Source organism: Perca flavescens, chromosome 1 (genome assembly GCF_004354835.1).
Source record: "Perca flavescens isolate YP-PL-M2 chromosome 1, PFLA_1.0, whole genome shotgun sequence".
Lineage (NCBI taxonomy): Eukaryota > Metazoa > Chordata > Actinopteri > Perciformes > Percidae > Perca > Perca flavescens.
The window spans coordinates 20,599,896-20,623,162 of NC_041331.1; the positions used below are offsets into that span (position 1 = coordinate 20,599,896).

General features: G+C 39.0%; 1 protein-coding gene across 1 annotated transcript in view; it reads left to right on the forward strand.

Annotated features, from left to right (window-relative positions):
• The window catches only part of cdh16 (cadherin 16, KSP-cadherin), a 31,335-nt gene that overhangs the window by 994 nt on the left and 7,074 nt on the right, over positions 1 to 23,267 (forward strand). Inside the window, exons 3-11 of the mRNA XM_028568775.1 lie at positions 1,593 to 1,727; positions 2,027 to 2,156; positions 3,462 to 3,620; positions 4,620 to 4,816; positions 9,225 to 9,350; positions 10,751 to 10,901; positions 15,894 to 16,106; positions 17,640 to 17,716; positions 20,836 to 21,027. Of these exons, the coding sequence (XP_028424576.1) occupies positions 1,593 to 1,727; positions 2,027 to 2,156; positions 3,462 to 3,620; positions 4,620 to 4,816; positions 9,225 to 9,350; positions 10,751 to 10,901; positions 15,894 to 16,106; positions 17,640 to 17,716; positions 20,836 to 21,027 (1,380 nt within the window). The remainder of the gene's footprint in view (positions 1 to 1,592; positions 1,728 to 2,026; positions 2,157 to 3,461; positions 3,621 to 4,619; positions 4,817 to 9,224; positions 9,351 to 10,750; positions 10,902 to 15,893; positions 16,107 to 17,639; positions 17,717 to 20,835; positions 21,028 to 23,267) is intronic.

Here is a 23,267-nt window from a genome sequence, read left to right on the forward strand (position 1 = left end):
TTTAGTCTTTGTGTGGGACAGAGTGCCATTCACATTCTTCAAATAGCATGTTAATGGCCAGAATGGAGGAGTTGGAAAATAAGCCTACTTTGAGTTATAAATGAAAAGGACATAATGATTGCTTTAGATTAGTTCAAGGTAAAAGCTCTTTATTATAGTGTGTTCATCAGAGAGGGCTACACTTGTCAGTTCTCCTATTTTAACTTCTCAAATGATCAATCAGCAAACCTTATAAAGGACAAAAGCACTGTGTTAATCATCTTGTCGGCTTCTGTGAATGGCCAGCCCCATCACACCACTAGACATTTGGATCCTGAGATATATTTGCTTTAAGAGAATTCAAAACATCTGAACCTTGTGCCTAAGTATCTAGGCTGAAATGAAATTTAAACGATAAAGTGGGCATTAGTCTTTATTTTTATATTGTCAACAAATCCCTCAAAAAGACTAAAACCAACAATGTCCATCTATTAATACTTTGCAGCTTCCCTACCCGGTCTGTGGCACTCATTCCCAGGCCCATTTATTCCCACTGACGACATAAACCTTTGAAAACAGGTCACATTATACTATATAGTTTATTCTTAAAAACATCTGGGCACAGTAGCCAACATCATTTAAACAGCAGTAAACAGTGTAATTGTTGAGGACAAATTTCAGCAGCGGATTAAAACACATTTAGCGTGCTAGCGAGTATTTCAAGCAGCAGGATGGTGTATGTGGAACTGACTCAAATGATATGTTCATCATAATTAGACATCATAATGTCACCCAGCAAAGCAGTGTGGCTCTCTGATGTGTTTTTAATCATTTTTAGATGACAATAGCATCCTATGGCTCACAGAAACCGGCTATATAGCTTTGGCAACACATAAAACACTTGGTTTATTTGAATTTAACCTTTATTCATACAGGTAATCCCACTGAGACACATGGTCTCATTCTCAAGAGAGACCTGTTAAGGACAATACATGACCTCAGTTACAGACAGACTAACAGATTACAATAGTATACACAATATGTACTATATACAATATTTAACAAAAGTGCCAAGTAGAGTGAACATACTAAAGTACTTAAAACAAGAACATGATTCCAAAGATTTATTTTTCCAGTACCCTTAAAATTTGTTTAAATTCCCCTAGTGGGATCAAGTTGGACAGTTTAAGATCCTGCTGCAGTGTATTCCAATGAGAAAAAGAGAAAGCCTTTTTGCCAAGCTCTGTACAAACTGATGGGACGTTGAAGGTGATGAAGGCCTGGGAGCAGTACGAAGTATCAGCTGCAGTTAGTATGGGTGCTGTATGATTGTATCTCTTAAACAACATTTCACCACTCAGAACATGACCACAAAATAGGTATCACTAAAGCAAAATGTGACACGTTTTTTTTAATTTTTTATCATGCTGTAATTAGTTTTAGTTTTTTTTTTCTGAAGTCTAAATTGGATGTGATGTTCAAATACAATAAATACATAAAATCGAATCACTGATGGCTGCAGTAACTCCTCGCTGCTCCAGTTTGTTCATATGACTTGCTTTTAAACGGGAACACAAACTAATGTTTTTGTTTTGTTTTTCTGTTCTGTACAGCTCCATAGCCTGCCAGGTAACTACAGCGACCTGGTGGTAGGCGGGGATGATGAGGGGATATTCGGAGTCGACGCTCAGTTTCTGTACGCTCTAAAACCACTGGACAGAGAGAAACGGCCGTCTTACTCTCTGCAGGTAGCATATCATATCGTGTCCTAAAATAGTATTGATTGAACAATTTTCCAAACATGTCTAATGAATAGTTACAAATGAATGAATTCAAGATGCATCAAATTCACATAACATAAATGTTTTTTTTTCATATTCTTACGTGTTCATCATGTGAGGTTTGTGTGGTTATGTTCAATATTGTATGAAGAATGAATCGCTCTTTACATCGTTCGATTCTCATGGGAAGGCTGCATGTCAACACCAGAGTTCAGTATTCAAAGATACCTACAGTATGTGTGCGTGTGTGTGTTTGTGAAATGCAGGTGTCCTTCAGAACATCAGAGCACCGTCAGAGCTTTACTGTCGAAGTGTGCGTCATCGACAAGAACGACAACGTGCCCACTTTTATAGAGGAGAGCATGAGGGGCAGCGTGCAGCTTGGGCTTCTCAAAGGTACGAGAACCTTTAGCTCTGAGATCACTGTGTTGTAGTCTGGGTCGTATTTGTCCTACATGGAATACAAAACTCATTCAGTTTTTTCCAAACAATTGAAAACATGCTTATTTATCCCTGGAAACTGCAAACTACCCTTAACCCCTGTATTAATAGACTCTATGATGTGGCATACTGGTTCACAATTTGGATTACACTAAAAAAAAGACCAGCCTGAATGACATGTTTTTCTTGATTAATGTGTGGGACTATTAAAATGTATTTTGTTTTCTTAGCTGATATGTTTTCTGGATAGTGTGTCTAGGAGCATTTATTTTTGCTTGACTGCTTTGGACTTTTGAATTCAGGAAGGTAGGTACCTCAAACTGGATTTTGGTCACGGCTGTCAATGTTATGGTGAACTGTAATCATGAAATATGCCTCACAGGGAGCTGGATTTCTGTCCAAACTGAACTCAAAGCTTCAGACTTGAGTGAAATTCAAAAAGTGAATCATTGGAATTTGGGTGGGAATCTAGGGGGCTGAGCTGTTGATGACAGCCTCTCAGTTTGTTGTCAGGGTTCCCTTTACTGTGACATAAGGTTTATAGGATAACGGAGAGGGCTGGTGAGAGAGAAATCCTCGTAGGATCAGCTTAGTTTATCTGGATTTCTTGCCCCTGGCAGAGACTCTCTCCCCGTCAGACGCAAGTGGATGACCTTGACAAAAATGTGGCCTATGGCATAGCAATCACATCGGTTCAGATAAAATGTATTTTATTTTATTTCCTCTGTTCTTGGATATGATGGACAATAAAAGCATTGTGAGTATAACATGAAAACTGGGGCTACATGACCCCCAACAAAAAATCCTTTACAGCTCATTCAATGAAGAAAAATATCATCTGACTTGCAGATGCATTTATAATACTAATCTACTGTACTATATAATTTTTTATGTGCGTCTTATCACTCAAAAGAAATATGAGGGTACATGGACCTGTAGGGTCACTTCATAATATCAGCTCTCAAACCATTTAATAATAGCTGAAGACATTATTGCATCATGTTGTTGTATGTGTAAATCAGGCATTTTGTAGCTATATCATATTTTAACTTGGGTACCAGTATACTTTTACCTATTCACAAAACCAAGCACATATTTCAAATGCTTGTATGTCATTGGTTTTGTGCATCCGGAAATAATCCATGTTCTATCATGTTCTGTATAAATTGAGAAAGTTAATGTGCATTGAGCTTGTGGTGAAGAGAGATGTCTATGATAAAGACGTCATATTTTTGACCCTGCACCACGTGTGTCTCTCAGGGATCCCATTCATGCAGGTGGAGGCACTGGATCGTGATGACCGCAACACTGCCCACGCTGAGCTGCGGTTCAGCCTCATGGAACAGACACCCAGGATTCCATCCAGCCAAATGTTCTTCATCAGCTCCATCACTGGAGAGGTTTCCCTCACGGAGGAAGGTCGGTTTAAACTAGTGACTGTAGGGAAAGCATCAAGTTAGTGTGACACTTTGTCTCCAAAGGGAAGTTTTTTTCTTTACGTTTTTTTTCCAAGGAGCTCACAATGCATGTGTTAACTCCCTGCAACTTCAGAGGCCTTCTTTTTTTTTTTTTTTTTTTACTTACACTCAAGAATGCTTTTTCACTTCTTTTTTGCATGTTGGCAATGTTTCAACAAGCCGCTTAGTTATGGAACCATTAGTCCTCATTTCATATTCCATTAGTTTTTACCGACATTGCCACAAATATTAAACACAGTCCATTAACATTTTGCAGATCGACATCAGCCAACAAATAGCAATAAATTCCAGTACAGACATCCCCAAGATGTGTTTGTGGAAGTGTAGAATCAGTAGTAGTAAGTTTAATTTTTAAATATAAAATAACCTGCTCTGTACAGTACATATTTAAAAACAAAAACAAATGTAAGGGTTTCTAATAATAAATGAGTGTATTGATGTTTAAATCAGCCAATATATCGTTATTGATATCTGCCTTGAAATAGCTTGAATTTATGAAAAAGATAAAGGTTCACCGATACATCGTGTAAACACCAAACATGAGATATTACAAAGAAAAACTATCATTAATTTTGGTAGGGTTCAAGTTACTTGACATTCAGACTTACTGAATGCCCCCCCCATGCACACATACACACACACACACACACACTGTTGTTGCTCATTCCACAGAGCTTTAGAAGTGAATATTGAAAATTAAGTGAAAAAGTCTATTTTAGTTTTTGTGTGTTTTCATAAATCATCATATAATAAAATGTCTCTGTAAATGTGTTATTTCCTTTGATTCCTTATATACTTTGCTCCCATACAATATCGTGACATGAAACACTGCAGAATACTGTAGATGTCTTAGGAAAAGAGGTTAATTCAATAAATAAAACTGAAAGAATCATTTTGAAATAAGGTGTTCTTGTATCATCTATCCCACTGTGACCACCAGGAGCCTCTACTCTGGACCCAGAGATGTGTGGCCGCTATAAGCTCTCAGTGATGGTGAAGGACATGGCTGGGAAGGCAAATGCTTTCTTCACCTCCGGCATTGTTACTGTCGAGGTGACTGGAAACACGTGGGCATCTCCCGACCCTGTACGACTTCAGGAGAACCTCCCGGGCCCCTACCCCATCCCCATCTCACAGGTAAGGCAGCAAAGCTCAGCCTCTGATCAACATGTGTCTACTCTGAAACACAAATCCACCACTTTAGCACGTAAAGTGTTTTTACCCATCTACATTGAAATCACTTTCACTTATTTGATCTTTTCCATAAATCCTGCAAACAACTAGGTACATGCTGACTGTATTGTTAATGCAGTTCCAGGTGTGATATCATATTACAATAAAACAAACTCTGTCAATAGCCTGGACCGAGTAAAGTGGCATCATATTGCCAGTTGCTGTTTTTAGTGGCTCTTGGGTCCTCCTAAGTGACCAAATACTGAATTATTAATGTTGTTCAAATGCCATGGATCCATTCAGGCTACCTCCTGACTGAGTCACTTTAACTCCCATAATCACTCACTCTTCCACCCACTAACAACCACCACCACCACTCTGAGGGGTATTATAAAAAATCCACTCTAAAATAGACTTCACATATGGCTTGTTATTTTAATCATATTTTAAAGCTCAGTATAAATATTTAAGAATGTCATGTAATCTAAAGATAAATCCTGGAACAACTCAACAAACAGCCATTAGTATTATTTTTTTGGCATACATGTCTACTTAATCTCTCAACTGTTATGTAACCTTGATCCATCAACAGAAAATAATTCATCAGCTGTTTTGATAATCAATCAATAATTTAAGTCATTTTTGAAGCAAAGATGCCACACGTTGTTTGGTTCCAGGCTCTCAGTTGTGAGTATCAGTTACATCGTTGTAAAGCAAATATCTTTGGGCTTTTTGGATGAAACAAGACAAATGAAGACATTAACCTTGACTGTGTAAACCTTTAATCAACACTCTCGACTTCTTTCTGGCATTTTATAGACCAATGATGCAAATGATGTTTGATTGCTGGCCTACATGCCAATAAAATTTGTAGAAATTGGAACGAAATAAGGAAACAGCTACAACAGCAACCATGGTGAATTTATGAGGATTTAGGCACATTTTGAGATCTATAGCTGGAAATCCTGTGTTCAGATAACATTTTGGATGTAGTCTCTCCCTCGAAAAAAAAATCAGTAAACCCACTCAGTGTTTCATTGTAACTGTCACAAAAGTGTCACTTTCCAACATCCGATCATCAATCAATACATTGAGTTCCAGTTAAGAGTTTAAATTTTTATAGAAGTCAACACAATTGCTCTACATTACTGCACTACCGTAATGTAAATGTTGTTTAAAGGTTTCCCTCATGTTTTCTTAACATGTCACTGTGTTTGTCCGTGGTCTAGTCTAACCTTTTCGTTGTTTTAAAATTAGCCATATGAGCTACATTTCTATAAATAACTCAAAAGCCCTCAGAGGTTTTGTAACACATGGCAAAAAAAAATCAGCTAGCGGTGGCAGTTACTCTTTATGAGGAAATTTAAAAAATGTACGCCAGGCACGGGGGAAAATAGACTTTATTTAGTTTCTACTGAGAACTGTGGAAACAAAGAGGCTTGTAGAGCTGAATTAAATGCATTGTTCAGGTTCTGAGAGTCCAGGGTAGGTACATCACATTACCTCCCCCTCCTCCTGTTTTCTCCCACCTCCCCCACACTCGCCCTCAGCCTCTCATCTCTCCTGTTCTAACAGCCCCTTCCACCCACTGAAAACGTGTGGATTCACAAGTGTAGGCACATTTGATTTTTTTTTTCATAGTTTTCAAAGGCCAGTTCAAATCTACAATAAAATATTTTGCCTTGTAGGTTTAATACATAATAGCCAATGCTATAGCACACAGCTTGGTGCTTTTGAAAGGATAATTCATTTTCAGAGTATTAATATCAACAAATAGCATTTGTGCCTCTTTATGTAAATGAGGCTATGTGAAAATATTTCACTGAGCGGATTCCTTTTGTGTAGCCGCTTTAGTTAATACAAAATGTGTTAGAGAGAGTGAGAAATGAAGCCTCTTTTGTTCCATCACTGAACCGTGGACATGAAAACCATTCGTTACATACAGAATCTAAATCAGACAAAACTGGATTAGTTTACCGTGGATCTTTACTTGGGGGAAGCCTCATTTTGCCCACGCTGAGTGATTGTGCTGCTGTGCTCAGTAGGTGGTGGGACTAACTGTTGTTATGACACATACAAAGATAGTCATGTTCAAGGGCCCACTCTATGGATCTCACCTCCCCTACTGTCTCAGATAAATGGAGCAGTCATGTTGCACTCCTTGTAACAAATGTTGTCTTTTTCTTGTGCACATATTGTCCATGGTGGGATTACATCTTTGACAGATGCTGAAATCAATTTGCTGCTTTTATGCATTTCTGCCATCATCTTTCTCTGTGTAAAACTCACATATAAAACTAAGTCGAGATTGCAATTGTGATCAATTTGACTGATTCTGCTATCAGATCAAAACAAGCTCTGGCTGTAATTTTGAAATCCTGGCATTTGTTATCAGTACTTTTGCATCATTGGGGCATGGGAGGTTAATGTCAATGTGTTATGTATTGCATGTTTCTGATTGCCTGCCTAAAACTTTGATTGTGTAATCAGTAGAACTACTTGAACTTGGTAATGCAATCTATTGAGACTTTGGAGTGGAAGAGGGACCTCAGAGCCTGTGAATGAATGAGTCAAGGCTTTTAACTGCATTGAATTGTCAGTTTTCACAGTCAAATGAAATCTGATTATTTGTTGCAGAATTAGTTTGAGCCCTACTAGACCTTCGTCATGGCCCCATAATCAGTGTTCAGTATTACAAACAATACGTGTGGTGCTTTAGCTAAAATTAGTCATCAGAGGCGATCTCATGTTGGCTTGAATAACACACACATTAAAGCCGCTATGTCCAAAATGTAATGTTAACAATAAATGCTAATGTGGCTCAGTATCTGCTGGATTTGTATATAAGCAACTGTTTGCAAATTTGTTCGCTATCTTAACTTGATAATGTGATAATATGTTTTGTTTACAACTTGTTTAAGCTGCCCCCAAGTGGCCAAAAAATATGTTTGTTATTAACCTGTTGTTGCAGGTGTAATGTTTCAAACCCAAAGACAACTCTTCCTTTGTTTCTGTCTCTCAAATACTATTGTTCTGCCTTCCAGCCAAAATACACACTGTAGTTGTATCTGTCACCTGCTAAAGTCAAAATCAACTGTTGTTTCTAGATTTTGATACTGGTGATTTTACAAGCAATAAAAATGCCTCTGCTCTCTCGAAGATATCCAATATTTACCATGTCAGTATCAATTTCATATCATATCTATATTTTATAGAGCTACAACTACTGATTATTGTCATTTTGACCTAATCTATAGTCTTATTTTTAATAAAATGCTCATTGTAATCTTTATATTTTTTGAGTCCAAGGTGGCATATTTCAATTTCTTGTTCTATCCAACTAACACTTCAAAACCAAGATAAATTTAGTGTACTATTATAAATGACAAAGAAAGGCAGCAAATCCTCACATATGAGAAGCTGCAGCTAGCACTTTTACTTAAAAAAAACCAACTGAAACAATTAGCAAGATAGTTTCAAACTAATCGATTAATCGACACATTGCACCAGCTGTGATATTTTTAGTATTTCCTGTTTTTGTGTAATGCAGGACATTGTGTTCTTTACTGTAATTCAGCAGCTGATAACTCTCCAGTCCACAGTGTCTTGGAGAAAAAGCACATACGTAGTCACGAGGCATTACTCAACGCAGCTCAAACCCAAGCTATCTGAGGAGACAGAACGTGCTCTGCAGACTCAAATACTGACGTAGGCAAAACAGATGACTTCATAGATGTTTTTGTACAGAACTTATATATAGAGTCGGTGATCATTAATCAGCTCACCTTAAGTTCTCAGCTTAAGTTCTGAGATCTAAAAAACCCCACCATAACACTGAGAGGCAGCCAGCTGTGTGAAGCAGCTTTTGTGTATACAGAAGCATAGTGTTTGGGCAGCCATCTCCAAAACAAGGGAGGAGTGTGTGACAGTGAGTTGAGGTGATACACATGCCCTGGGTGTGCATCAGCTGTACTGCGGCTGGGCTTCTCTCCTTCTTGGGTGCTGTTTGATGACTACTAGGGCCTTTTCAGCCCCACTGCACAGCCCTCTGTCAAGGGCTGTAAAGCAGAGTGGAAAATCCCCTCCAGCCTGCATAGTTAGTTTTGGCTGTGCTCTCTGTTCCACATCATTGTCAGTGCATATGACTGGCTCCTTATCATGTACACAAATGTAGCTTAGCTTTTTGAATACATCATACAAACACATGGTTTATTCTACATGATACATTTCTTCTTGCACCAAGATAAAAAGTACTTTATACAACACTTTTATGGTAAAATAAATAGATTAATATGACGTTAAAATGTTTACCATCTTTATGTATTTAAATATTGTATTTAGAAAACTTTTTGTTGTGTGTTTGTTTATGTAGGTCAAATGGAGTGGAAGTCAGGCAGAGTACAGTTTGGAGGGGGAGTTTCCAGAGATGCTCTTCACCATCAGCAGAGAAGGAGTCATTTATCTCAATGCCCCTCTGGACAGAGAGACACAAGACCAGGTCTGTATAACTGCAAGCTGAACACCTTCAGCACCTAATAATAAATGTCAGTTTATGATTTCTGTTTAAGCGTCTAAACATTAGGGCTGTAAGCGCTACACTGTTCCTAAGACAGACAGAAGCAGATGTATTTATATGCTTTAACTCTGGGTTTTTTGTGTTTGTTTCACATGTGAGAATAAATGAGTGTGATTGGCCTATAATCTTAATATAAAGCTTGCTCGGATTTAAAAGCTCATTATTTTCTGGCTTTCTCAAGACATGCTTTATTATATAATACAAAGTGACAAATTTGATGGCACAAAACAATTTCTCATCTTGTTCATTAAAAGAAAACTCCTATTTTAATAATCTTTTCTCATATTACAGCTTAAGCTTTATGAGCTTTAAAGGGGCTCTGGTACACATAATTGCAACAAAGCTGAACACAGTTTATTTTCAAACCAATCCGAGGTAATTAAGCAAACAACCCAAAAACTGAAAAGCACAGCTATGTTCCTCGAACATATTCTGCCTGTGGCAAAAAATAATTATTGTGCTATGACAAGAACTATAAAGGAAAAAGTTTTTTTCAAAATCTTTTTCACTTAAGGCTAAGGGAAGGATCGTTATTTGTGGTAGGATTACAAATTAAAATGTATCATATGTTTGCATTTTGCTCTGAGTTTTGCATACAACTTAAGCTCCTGAGAGATTTGAATGGCTCACTGAACATTATATCAAGGCAAAAATGAAAACAACACAGAGATGCGGAGCTACATCAGTGGATGTGATGGTAACACATGCATATTGAATTAGCTGTCTTCTGCAGTGACCATTTAATGGAAAGGTGCAGAAGACATTATGCTATTTTGCTACCCCTTGTGATGGAAAGGTTGTAGTTGCACCGTCACTCTAAAAATTATTTATAAGCTGTGGACTTGTTAATGAGCCACTAAATACCAAACTTCTCTTGTATAAATACAGCTCCATCATTAAGTCTGTATCCTTAATGGGTGATGGTGTTGATGGAGCCTTTTTATATTGTATATATTAAAGTAAGCTTCATGGCCCCACCTGTTAGAAGTGCAGAATGATGAACATAGAGATGCCTTGTTTCTCACTTCCATCCATCTTTTCTGTTTACCAGCTTATCCCTATTACAGGATCCTGTCCCATCATGCAGTGGGCAGGGGAGCAACCTGAACTGGTTAACAGTCACCCAGTCTACTGCAGGCCCGGTTTATCCTTTTCATAACTTGTAACTGTAATTCATATATGAGTTTAAAAGCCACAAATAGGATTTACAGGATCTATAGAGGTCACAATGTAAAGATACCACACCAGTTGACCAGATATGTCTCTATTTCTTTGATACTCTTTGATACAAATATTGTTTTTGTCTTTTTTTGCCATGTCAGTTTCAGATCAGCATTGTGGTTGAGCGTCCAGATGGCAGAGAGATTGCCAAGCCTGTGGAGTTGAGGGTGATGGTGGGCGACGCCAATGATAACAGACCCACCTTTCCAGAGGCACAGTACCACACAGTGGTCAAGGAACTGGCTGCTCGAGGTAATTCCTGGTATCTTGTTATATATTTTAGCAGTCTCAAAGACGATTTGGAAATTTGTTTGTAAAGAAATGTGTTCATATGAGTCTCACTTTTGCTTCTCCAAGATGTGTTAGAAAATATGGACCAAAACTGCCCTGACAGTTTACAGAAGGATATTTATATTTTGCATAACTGAGGTGTTAAAGCGCCCATATTATGCTCATTTTCAGGTTCATAATTGTATTTTGAGGTTGTACTAGAATAGGTTTATATGGTTTGATTTTCAAAAAACACCATATTTGTTGTACTGCACATTGCTGCAGCTGCTCTTTTCACCCTGTGTGTTGAGCTCTCTGTTTTAGCTACAGAGTGAGCAATCTCACTACTATCCCATCTTTGTTGGGAGTCGCACATGCGCAGTAGCTAGGTACGGACTACTAGCTAGAAGCTAGCGCTGCTAGCGGTTAGCCACCTCGTTCTCAATGGCAAAACACTGCTACAACACTATAGAACTACCCTTGTTTGCAGGTATTCCACACAAAGTTGGAAGTGCGCCCTCATTTAGAATAAGTTTCCCGGCTAATCCTGCCTTGTACTGACTGAGAAACAGCTAGCTGATGTGGTATTAGTTAAAGTGGTTAGCACACACCAAATGTTTCGGCCGATGACGTTGACGGCACTGCCGATTTTGACCAGCTCACCCGAAGGCAGGATACATTGGGCACTTTAAAGGGATACGCCACCGTTTGTTGAAATAGGGCTTATCACGGTCTCCCCTAGCTGTAGATAGGTGGGCCAATGCATTTTTTGTGCATGCATTGTTTTACTCTGGTGCAATACCGGCAGTGCCGCCGCTAGTTAGCTTAGCGTAGTGAATGGAATCCTATGTTGCTGGTTAGCATGTTGTGAGTAAAAGTGAGCCAACAAAAGACAAAAAAACAACCTAATTACTTGCACTGAGACAAAAAATGCGTTGGATAAGCCCTATTTCAACAAACAGTGGCGTATTCCTTTAAAGGAAAACTAACATGTCAATATTTACAATGTTTCCATGTAAAAATACTTGATGAAATGTATACTTAAAATACTCAAGTCTGAATAGCTTTTTTATTTCTAATTACTGGTTAAATTAGTGATCATCATGAAACAAAACACAATGAAACCTCTTAATAATCCTTTTGTTGTGTTTGTGAGGTCTGGACCCAAGAGCAGACACCGACTAGAGGTTGAGGTAGTAACAAGTCTTTAATGAAAAAGCTCAACTGAACAGAAATCTTGTAACAAAGGTAGGTGGTGATCCAAATGGGTGGAGGAGTGGAGGTATAGGCGGCTGCATATATGAAAAAAAAACACCTAACCCTAAAAAAATTCTAACAAAAGGTTTCTCAGCTGTTTTTTGTAGTATTAAGGTGTCCTTAATAACATACTAAAAGTTTACCAAAGTTTGACCACTATAAAAGTGTAATTTTCAAGATGCCGTCCAAGATGGACAGGAAGCCCTCAAAATATCCTAACTCCTTCATTATTGGACCTAGCCAAGTAATCTTGGTATCTAACCCCATGTTTTCTGGGTCTATGAATCCATTGGACTTGTCTAAATTGCACTGACATGATGAAATACGTATGTTATATTAACGATTTAGCCTATGTCATGTAAATCCTATTCAGTATGCGTTTTTGGAGACATACCCTTTTTTTGCTAAAACACAGACTTGACATTCAATGTAAAAGTTATTCCACCCAAAAAAAAAGAAATGGGTAAAAAAAGAAAATGTATACGGTCAAAAGTTTTAGAACACCCCAGTTTTTCCAGGTTTTAATTGAAATTCATGCAGTTCAATGTCTTATTTTACTCTGAAATGAAAGAATAGAACAAATGAACAATTTAAGTTAAAAAAGAAATGATGGAATCAATTTATAAACCAAAATGTAGTCTAAATTTTTGCCATATTTTTGCCATATTTTGGCAGATATAACAGCTGAACACACTTGTGGCATTCTTTCTACAATGGAAATCAAATATTCTTCAGAAAGTTCTTCCCAACTCTGTTGCAGAAGTTCCCATAAATGTGTGGCACTTGTAGGTCGCTTTGCTTTCGCTTTTCTGTCCAGTTCATCCCAAACCAGCTCAATGGGGTTTAAGTCTGGTGACTGTGCTGGCCACTCCATGTTTTTAAGCTTACCATCTTGTTCTTTTTTGCTAAGGTAGTTCTGGCATAGCTTAGACTTATGTTTTGGGTCATTATCTTGATGTAGGATGAACCCCTGACCAACTAGGCACATACCAGAGGGTACTGCATGACGCTGCAAAATGCTGTGGTAGCCGTTTTGGTTCAGGGTGCCTTTCACTCTGTACAAATCACCGACCCTGGATCCAGCAAAACAGCCCCAGACCATCACGCTTCCTCCTCCATGTTTGACAGTTGATGTCACACACTGAGGAACCATCCTTTCACCTACTTGACAGCGTACAAAAATCCTGCGTGATGAACCAAAGATTTCAAATGTTAATTCATCAGTCCATAGCACCTTCTTCCAGTCTTCAGTAGTCCATTGACGATGTTTCTTGGCCCAGGCAAGCCTCTTTTTCTTATTCTGACGTCTTATCAATGGCTTTCTTGCTACAACTCGACCTATCAAACCTGCAGCTCCAACTCTTCTCTTTACAGTTGAAAGTGAGACTTGTTTATTACGACCACTATTAAGCTGTGCTTGAAGCTGTTGTCCTGTGAGCCTCCTATCACGCAAGCTGTTGACTCTCAGAAACTTGTCTTCTGATTCTGTTGTGGCTTTGGGTCTGCCAGACCTCTTGTCAGAGTTTCCCCCAGTTTCTAAGTGCCTTTTGATGGTGAAGAATACTGTACTCATTCACACTTTGACTTTCTTCGCAATTTCTCTGTAGGAAAGACCAACATTCTTAAGTGTTATGATGGTACCACAGTGTGTTCCAACAATATTTTTATACAAACAGAGGGGGTTGTAAGTAATCCAGACAAGTTGGAACACCTGTGGGAATTGGTAGCACCAACTTTCAAAACTTGATCAACCTACATTGCTGCAGAACAGCTTTAAGTTAACCCATTTCTTGTTCCCTGAAATAGGCCTTTTTGTAAAATTTGGAACACATTATTTTTCAGTTTTGAGTAACCTTACTTATTTAACCTCAAGCAGTTCACTACTTACCTTTGGACCATTTCAAGCTATTAATTGGACTTGAAATGCTAAAATTTCAATAAAAAAACAAAAAAGATTCGGTGTTCTAAAACCTTTGACCGGTAGTGTATATTACAGCACAAATGTCTTATTCTCAGACACATGCTCATGTCATTTTATGGGGGTGTCAAAAGAACATTAGAAAGATTTCTAACACATGACAAAGGCCAACAATGTGTATTAAGAGAGGATGACATTGTTGGATTAGCTTGAGGAAAAAGTACACTCCAAATGCAATTTTTATCATGAGTCATATTGTTGTAAACCAAGAAACTTGCCCCATTTGCTGTAAAAACTTAAGAGATGGCTCTGATGTGGTAGAGGTTCATCAGAAGGGAGCTGATGGACAGAAACCACCAACACTAGGAACAATTTTATTATTTGCCCTTATTTTTTGCATAAATATGCTTGTAACCAATTGCTTATATATATATATATATATATATATAAAATTGTGCTTGTAATCAGTTATTTATCATACAAATATGCTAATTAGATTATTAAATGACCAAAACATGTATAAGGTACCAGTATTCAGGGTGTAGTAGGAATACAAAGGAGTAATGGTCTTTTTAAGGACCTGGCGGCCGCCATTTTGAAAATGGGGCCTTTCTTGAAGTCAAACTTTGGTAAACTTTTAGTATGTTTTTAAGTACATCTGATACTACTGTAAACCACTGAAAAATCTTTTGTTAGAATTTTTTTGGGGTCAAGCCATATTTGCAGCTGACTAGTAGATGAGGCAGGCACGGAACACAGGGCTGGTGGAGTGGCAGGTAGCGTAGTTGACTTTGACTTCAAACGGTTGCGCACAGAGAGACAACAAAGGATTAACACAAGGAAAACTTCGATCACAAAACGTTCGCTAGTATACTCAAAGGTTTTTACCATGAAGTTACCACGAAAGTGAATGAAACAAACTGGCGCCGGCTGCCTGGACCTCAGGAGTACTTGTGCTGGAGCTTGATTAGAAGATCACATGCAGCTGCGCTGGAGAGCCAGGTGCCCTGGAGAAAGCCACGCCTGCCCACACACTCACACACACACACACACACACACACACACACACACACACACACACACACACACACACACACACACACACACACACACACACACACACAAACAGAACACCAAAAAAGGAAACACAACTGCCAGATTCTCGGATAGGCCGCGACACCTTTGTCACATTTACTCTATAATGGGAATCTTGATTTCACAACAATGTAAAGGAAACTCTGGCTGGAAGGGACATTGCAATGATGAAAGAGATGAGAGTGCCAGATATCTTTTGTGAAAGCAGATTGGGATTTTTGCCAGGACACAGGGGGAAAGCACCCTCATTCATACAAAGCACATGGTGTGTAGTGACATATCTGGTCCTGGCATAAAAGCTTTTTTGTTGATGTTTTAAAACGCTTGATTCTGGAAAATGAATTAGAATGGACAATATGTTAATCTACAAACGGAATTACTGAGTGATCAATAAATGACAAAGCTATTGTTATATCCTTTCTCCTCCTTAGTCCTATTCAGTTTGCTTTGTGACTGTAAGTTATCGCAAAGAGAAAAAACATTTTAGGTTCTTAGGTTGTATAATTAAAAACTCTGAGAACCTGTCTCTGAGAAAATTAGAAATTCAGTAACAAGAAAAACAGAAATTATAGGAGAGATTTTCCATTTAATATAAAACTTTATGTTAAAATGGTATCTTCACAGATCTTATGGCTCTAAATCGATTAGATTCTCTCATCTTAGAGGGCCCGTTTTTACTGTTCTTTACTGGTGTGTTTCCCCAGGGACAGAAATCCTGACAGTGCAGGCAGCCGATAATGACGATCCCAAGACGGACAATGTGCGGATCTTCTACCGTTTAGTTGGACAAATTCCAGAGAGCCCTCGTGCCCTCTTCAGAGTGGACCGTGACTCAGGGGTCATCTCCGTCCAAGCAGACAGTATGGAGGGCACAGCACCTCAATACACCCTCACCATCACTGCTGAGGATGCCAAAGGTAATTTTTTCATTGATGCAAAATACAGCTTTCCTCCCTGTTGTGATTTTTGAAATGCCATTTTAACTGTGACTTTCTTTTTTAATTTGATCTACTGGTATTTCCTGTTGCATTAATAGGAAATTACGTTGGGAAGGAATAGAATATAAGAAGATAAAGGTATCTTTTTAGAGGTTATCTTTGTATACAAACAAAAAAGTTTGAAAACTTATTTATACCTACTTTTTTCTCGTGCTCCCAATCATTGCTTATATTGTAGACAAATAAAGACATACTGTATAAAGAAACAGTTCAATCAGGAGAGAGGTTATTATAACAGATGATATGTGATATTTAAGTCTTGGTAGAAAGTCTTTGGCGCTTAGACTTTACAGGGAGATTTGTAACTAAGGGGTATCTTCCCTGAGCAGCAGCAAGATAAACCCCCCATGGAGTCTAGACACTGGTGGTGGCTGATGATTCTGATGGAGCTGAAGAATCTGCGAAGACTGGCGTCGATGGGCAGGTGGAGGGGCGCATTGCCATTTATGATGATTTGCATTGAAATGACAGCTGACAACAACAGAGAGGAGAACAGATTTGAATAGCATAACAGCCGTAAACGTACTGTGCGCATGAATGTACTAAAGGCGGACAGAGAATCATATTTAAACAAGAGGCAGCAGCAGGATATTAGGCTTACAATGTAGGTGTGTCGCTGAACTATTGGATAGATGAGAGCTGATGAGACCAGCTGATGAGAGCAGCTGATAAGATCATTTGAAAGGACAGCAAGAAATAATGAGTGAGGATTGAAAGCAGATGAGTGAGAAATTAAGAATGCCTAACTAAGCATGAAAAACTATAGTCTTTCTGACTGAACGTATGCTATAGCTTCATTAGCTGTGCTTTGGTTTTCCTGGCTCACTTCTAGGGGGAAAGCTAAATGAAGTATTCCAATGTTAACAATATGCATCTCTAAAATAGACTTTACAGGGCCAGGTTTCCAATCACCATCCCTGTTATATTACTGGTGATTGTGTGTAATACATAGCCAATCACAGTGTCCCTTAAATGTCATTGTCATAATGAAGAAATAGTGGGCAATCAGGCTGTAAGCTGGTGTAAGGACATTATGTGTAAGGTGCCAATTAAGAGGAGAGAGAGAAAAGAAAGCAGTGATAAAAAAAAAAAAACACAATTATAAACTTACTATTAACTTATTATTAACTTACTACTTACTATACTAGGGAGTAACATGATGTATGGTAATGTGAAACAACGCAACAATGCAGGTTTCATAATGACTGTCACAAACAAAAGTCGATGAGCTCAGTGATCTGGTGAGTCAGTAGCTTCACCGACACTACAGCACCCAGGGGGATGCATGTATGCTCGCCCCTGGGGGGGGATAGATGATGTCTGTATGACTCAACAACGCATCAGGTTGTGATGAAAGCAAGATGAGGTACTTGCTGTTCCTTCAGCATATTTAGTGTGTGTGATAGGCTGACCCTGATTTACTAACCGAAGCTGTGATGATGTCCCTGGCAGGTCTTAACAGTTCGTGCACTGTGTTTGTGACGGTGCAGGATGAGAACAACAACCCGCCACTCTTCTCCCAACATGAGGTACGAGAGCACGTGTTCAAACAGACACAGAAACGCTTCTGATGCAACAGACTGCTCAGGACATGATAAACAATACTTTTTGGAAAAAAAACATCACAGGTCATCATAAGTGGCTATTGGGCTACGGGCTGTGAATCCGCTCTGCAGGTCACAGATCCAATTTTCCTGGCAGGGAACTAGATATGCCCTCTAATCTCAGGATTATAGCGATGGCACCATGTTATTAGAGGAATTTTATTTAGTTCTTTGTACTCAAAGTGGACTGTGTTTCATCTGATAAAGCTTTCTTTGGAGAGTAGTTTCCACTCATTTGTTTATTGTCAAATCTACATCATGAGACCATTGAGACTGAATGCCATTAACGTATTAGAAATGATGTGCTTGAAAGTTGGCTTAAAAATATTGTAGTTTTTATCCTTAATCATAAAGAACAGCAGTTGTGGTCAGAGTGTGTTTTTGATAATTAGAACATTGTAGAAAATGAAAAAAAGAAATTCCTTGTACCACTCACAGCATATTCTCGTTTACAGCCATCTTTAAAGGAACACGCCGACTTATTGGGAATTTAGCTTATTCAACGTAACCCCCAGAATTAGACAAGTCCATACATACCCTTCTCATCTCAGTGCGTGCTGTAATGCTGTCTGACGGCTCCAGCGGCATCAGGCCAGCACAGAACATGCAGGTGAATGGTTCCAGCAATCCTACTGCTCCGAATAAGTGACAAAATAACGCCAACATGTTCTCTATAAATCACAACATGTAAATAGGAACATGTTGGCGTTATTTTGTCACTTTTGTCACAATTTGGAGCAGTAGGCTAGTTGGAACCAGTTACCTGCAGGATCTGTGCTCGGCTAAGCTAATGCTGGAACCGTCAGGCAGCATTATATCACGCACGGAGATGAGAAGGGTATGTATTGACTTGTCTAACTCTGGGGGTTACGGTGAATAAGCTAAATTCCCAATAAGTCGGCGTGTTCCTTTAAAGCTTACATGAGCTGAGTCTGCACTCCCCACAAAATGACTTTGGGTGTTTAAGATAAGCAATAGTGGGGTCCCCTGGTGGCCTAGGGGTTAAGGTTCCGACCACAGCCCACCACCCCTTGTTTACTTCTGGCTGGGGACTATGTCATTCCCCAGCTTTCTCTCTCTCTCTCTCTCTCTCTCTCTCTCTCTCTCTCTACTTTCAGTTGTCTAATGAAAGAATAACATGCACAAATGTTAATTAAAAAATCCAACAGTTATTTAGTTAAGTTTTCTATTGCATCCTCATTTATGTTTTTGCAATAACAAAACATGTTTGTGAACTAACGCCAACATCTGTTTTTGATCTCGTAGTGATCCAGTTGATCATTAACGCTGCAGCCACAGGCCCAGCATGAAATGTGACAGTGGTTTCCCTCATTTTGGTGTAGCTGATGGTGTGAAAGAAAAACATTTTAAAGAAAGGCAGAAAAATCCCCTCACTTTTCTCCCACATGTGCAACATAATAGAAGAGAAAAAACTCATGAGGGCTGGGAGTTACATAGGAGAGCCATCATGCTGTGATAATGGGGAACCAGTCTCGAGCGGTTCTCTCTGTCAGACCTGCAGTGACACTGAAAGGCTGCACAGACATTATGGGCTGAGAAGGAACATTTCATTTTGAGCAGGAAGAAAAGGAACTGCCTTTAAATGTAACAGTCGGAATTGGCTGTAGATCTTCTTTTAGAGATACATATCCAGACCTATAACAGGATAAAGTATTGTTGAATACAGACTTGATAAAAGATAATGCAATATTTTTGTTTTTATACATCTGTCGTATTCTTTATGTCCTTGCTCCATTCAGACACTTGGGACACAGGATTATAACCACGTATTTCAAACATTGCAGAATGCTCATTTTCAAGCTGTTACAAATGTGCACACTTGCTTAGATAATCGGCACAACACACACACACACACACACACACACACACACATATATATATATATATATATATATATATATATACACACACACACACACACACACAGAGGTGGAAAATGCTCTTGAGCAGGTCACGCCTGAGAAGTGCAGCTTTTTCCATGGTGATGTTAAGGCAGCGCTATAGGGGGGGATGTGGGAGGCGAGTGGTGACAGCGCTGGGTTCAGCGGCTCTGTGGATGGGGCAGCCAGATCAGAGGGATGGCTGCTTCACTAGAGGACATCTGTGAGTGGCAAATTAAACTGCTGTCTAAACACACAGAGGTGTGTGAATAAAGGTTAGCTAACACCGGGAGGGCAGGAGGGGGCTAACATATACTCACATGTCACAGTTCTTTTCTAAACATTTCAGGATTGATATTGTGGCCAAAATCCAGTAACCTGACTCCGCCAGATGGATTGCTTCGCATTTGCTCGGCATATCCATCTGGGAACTTTCCGTTGGAGAACTTTTGGGAAGGGGTGGAAATACTGGTTAGCTGATTGGATGAACCATCTGTCTATCACCTATGTTGGTGATAGACGGGCCAAATCAACCAATCAGATCCACGAAGCGTATGAAAATACAACCACAAGCCCGCCCCTGCTGCTGCAGGCAAAGCTTAGCTCGTTAGCTCAGCATGCAAGCAACATGTCGGTAAAGGATATAATTTTTTATTTGTGTAACGAGAATTTAGGAATAAAAGACACCATTTCAGGTTCCCGGTCCATATTCCAAAAGAAGGATCCAAGAGAAAAAAAGCATTAGCGAGCGGCTACCGCTGTCTGAAAATACTGGTTAGCTGATTGGATAAACCATCTGTCTATCACCACCTAACCCACCTCAAAACCAACGCTGATTGGCCCGGTCGTTTGGCTAACGGCTCCAAATTTTCTCTATCTCAAGATGCCAGACTGATCTGCGAGTGGAAAACTGGAGCTCGCGAGATCAGGACGGCCTCACGAGGCTAAAAATCCAGTATCCCTTGGTCGCTACGAGCAATAAAGTCACGTTTTATAATAAGAATGAGTAATAATTAAATGCACAAATGCTCCTGAAATCTGTGAAGAAAATTGCTAATTCTCTTGGGTGCTTTTCTCGCAAGAGTGTCTCAAATGTAGGGTTTGTTTTGGGTAATGGTATATTTCCCATTTCCTTCCTATCAGTATGGGCCCTTTCACATTCCAGAGGACGCTTCAGTGGGCACCACAGTAACAGCTGTGCTGGCAGGGGATGCAGATGTTCGAGGAGGAGACAGCTGGAAGGTGGATTACCGTTTAGAGTCTGGGAACGAGGAGGAGGTCTTTACCTTAGTGACAGACAAGCAGACCAATGAGGTCTCACTCATCCTTTCAAAGGTAAACAACACAAACCATGCTGTGACCTCTGTACACACACATTTGACCACCTCATTGATTATATACCACAAAGATCAGCTAAAGATTCAAGTCCAAATGAAACTGATATGTTTTCTTCATCCTGTTTAGGCTATGAGAGTACAAACATATTTTTTCTCTCGAGCACAAATATTAATGTCAAGGACAATTTTTGGCATGATGGCTTGTGTCTGTCTCTGTGTCTGTGCAGTCCTAAGATCATTCAGTAGTGTTGGATTAGCAGTGACATATAACTCAGGTCATTTTAACAAGAACATGGTTTTACATCACAGTGTGTATATTTGAGGCAATGGCAGAAAGGTTGGAAAAGAATATTCCAATATGTCAATACGAAAAAAAGAGTTCAGGTGACAATGGAATTTTTTTACTCAATAATCTCTCCTGTCCCTGGGGCTCATCACCCTTCGCCTGCCCCGTATAATCCAGCAGGACGTTTTAGGGATGCATGAGGGAACGTGTGTGTGTGTGTGTGTGTGTGTGTGTGTTCTAATGGTCTGCTCTCTGTAAGTGGGCCAGGCAGGAGACAGTCTATTATTTTCAACCTCTCTGTGGGAGTTGACGAATGTGATTGAACTGTGAGCTGCAAACGCTCCACTGAGATAAAGCAGATGTTCCATAAGCTAAAAATGGATCTCGTATTATTTCCGATTCACACACAAGGACTTCTGTTTTTTAGAAATTATCTTACACAGATTAAATACTCGTCTTTTTCATCAGCTGTGTCTAAAGCTCGTATTGACCTTGTGAAACATAACTGTAACGTACTTTGTATCAAAGAATACTGTTGTTCATTTAGCTCACTTTAGTAAAAAAATAAAAAAAGCTTAAATCCTTCACAAGTAAAGCCCCAGTGGATTAAAATGCACTTGAGCAAATCCTTTTATTCATTGTGTTACAGTATAAGGTCAGAGCCAGAAGGCAGACACATTTCATTATTAGAAATTACACACTGTTCACAGACCAAGTGAATAATTAGATTGCGTGAGCAGACACTAATGGCAGTTTACCGCACAGGCTAGAGGCTGCCGATTGAGGTAAATGTATAATGAACCAGGGGAATTGAGGGGAATCTAATCAGGATGAGGAGAACAGGAAACGTTAGACATTACATCAAATATAAAACCATTTTGTTAGAGAAAAGATTGAATGAAACATTGTTTGACATTTATATGGATTGGAGCTTTTTGTAACAGTTCAATTAATTATGTAAATGTAGTATTTCAATCATTGGTATATGTATTATTACACAAACATTTTGTTATATGCTTCATTTCAACTCAGACAAATGCTTTAAAGCTATTAAATGGATTACATAATAACAGAATAGCGGCCTGTATAACGGCTGAGACAGCAGCACAGACCTGTGTCTTGAGAGGAGACAAGTCAGTAAAGATTCAAACAAAATAGTTGCTTGACTTTGTGTACTTAACTGGGACTAATTGTCATGAATCTGTCCACCCAAGACATTACCACCTGCAGTTCCCATCAGCTTTTTGGAGCTTCTTAGCCACTTCCAGTACATTGTTTTGGTTTTTGGCCCACAACTCTTCTGTCTTGGTTCACTCTTATTGGTCGGTACTCTACCTGCTCAGCACCAAATGGCAGACAGACATCGTTTGCGACTAGTTGGTGAACATAGTGAAGCATTTCCCTTACAGCTAAAAGGAGAGTGAATATTGGACTAACATTCATCAGGTGGCCAGAAACACAATTCCAAGTTAATGATGGTCCATATATGCCGGATGTGTAAATAAGCAACTGTTTGCTAACAAGTTTGCCATGTCAACTTAAAAAGATATAATTTATCAGTGTTGTATTTACAGCTTATTATCACTTCCCCCCAGTAGCCAAAAAAATGCTGTTATCGTGGGTTAGAATAAAAATGAGTTTATTCTATTTTATCATGAAAAGAACAATCAGTACCAGTTAATACTTGTCAGGAATTTTAGTTTTTTTGTTTTAGATAATAGCGGTTCACTGATTCCTGATTCAGGGTATTTTTGTTGAAGGTTTATTTAGATAGGGACAAAAAACATAGATAAGCTTAAACAGTCATCTGATGTATGTATCATAGTGTTTTTAGCCAAAGCTAATGCACGACACTTGTCCCTAGTAGGGCTTTTGGTTTAAAATAAAAAATACAGATTAACATTATTAAAAAAGATGGGTAAAAGATGAATAAATCAAACGTGGTATCATCA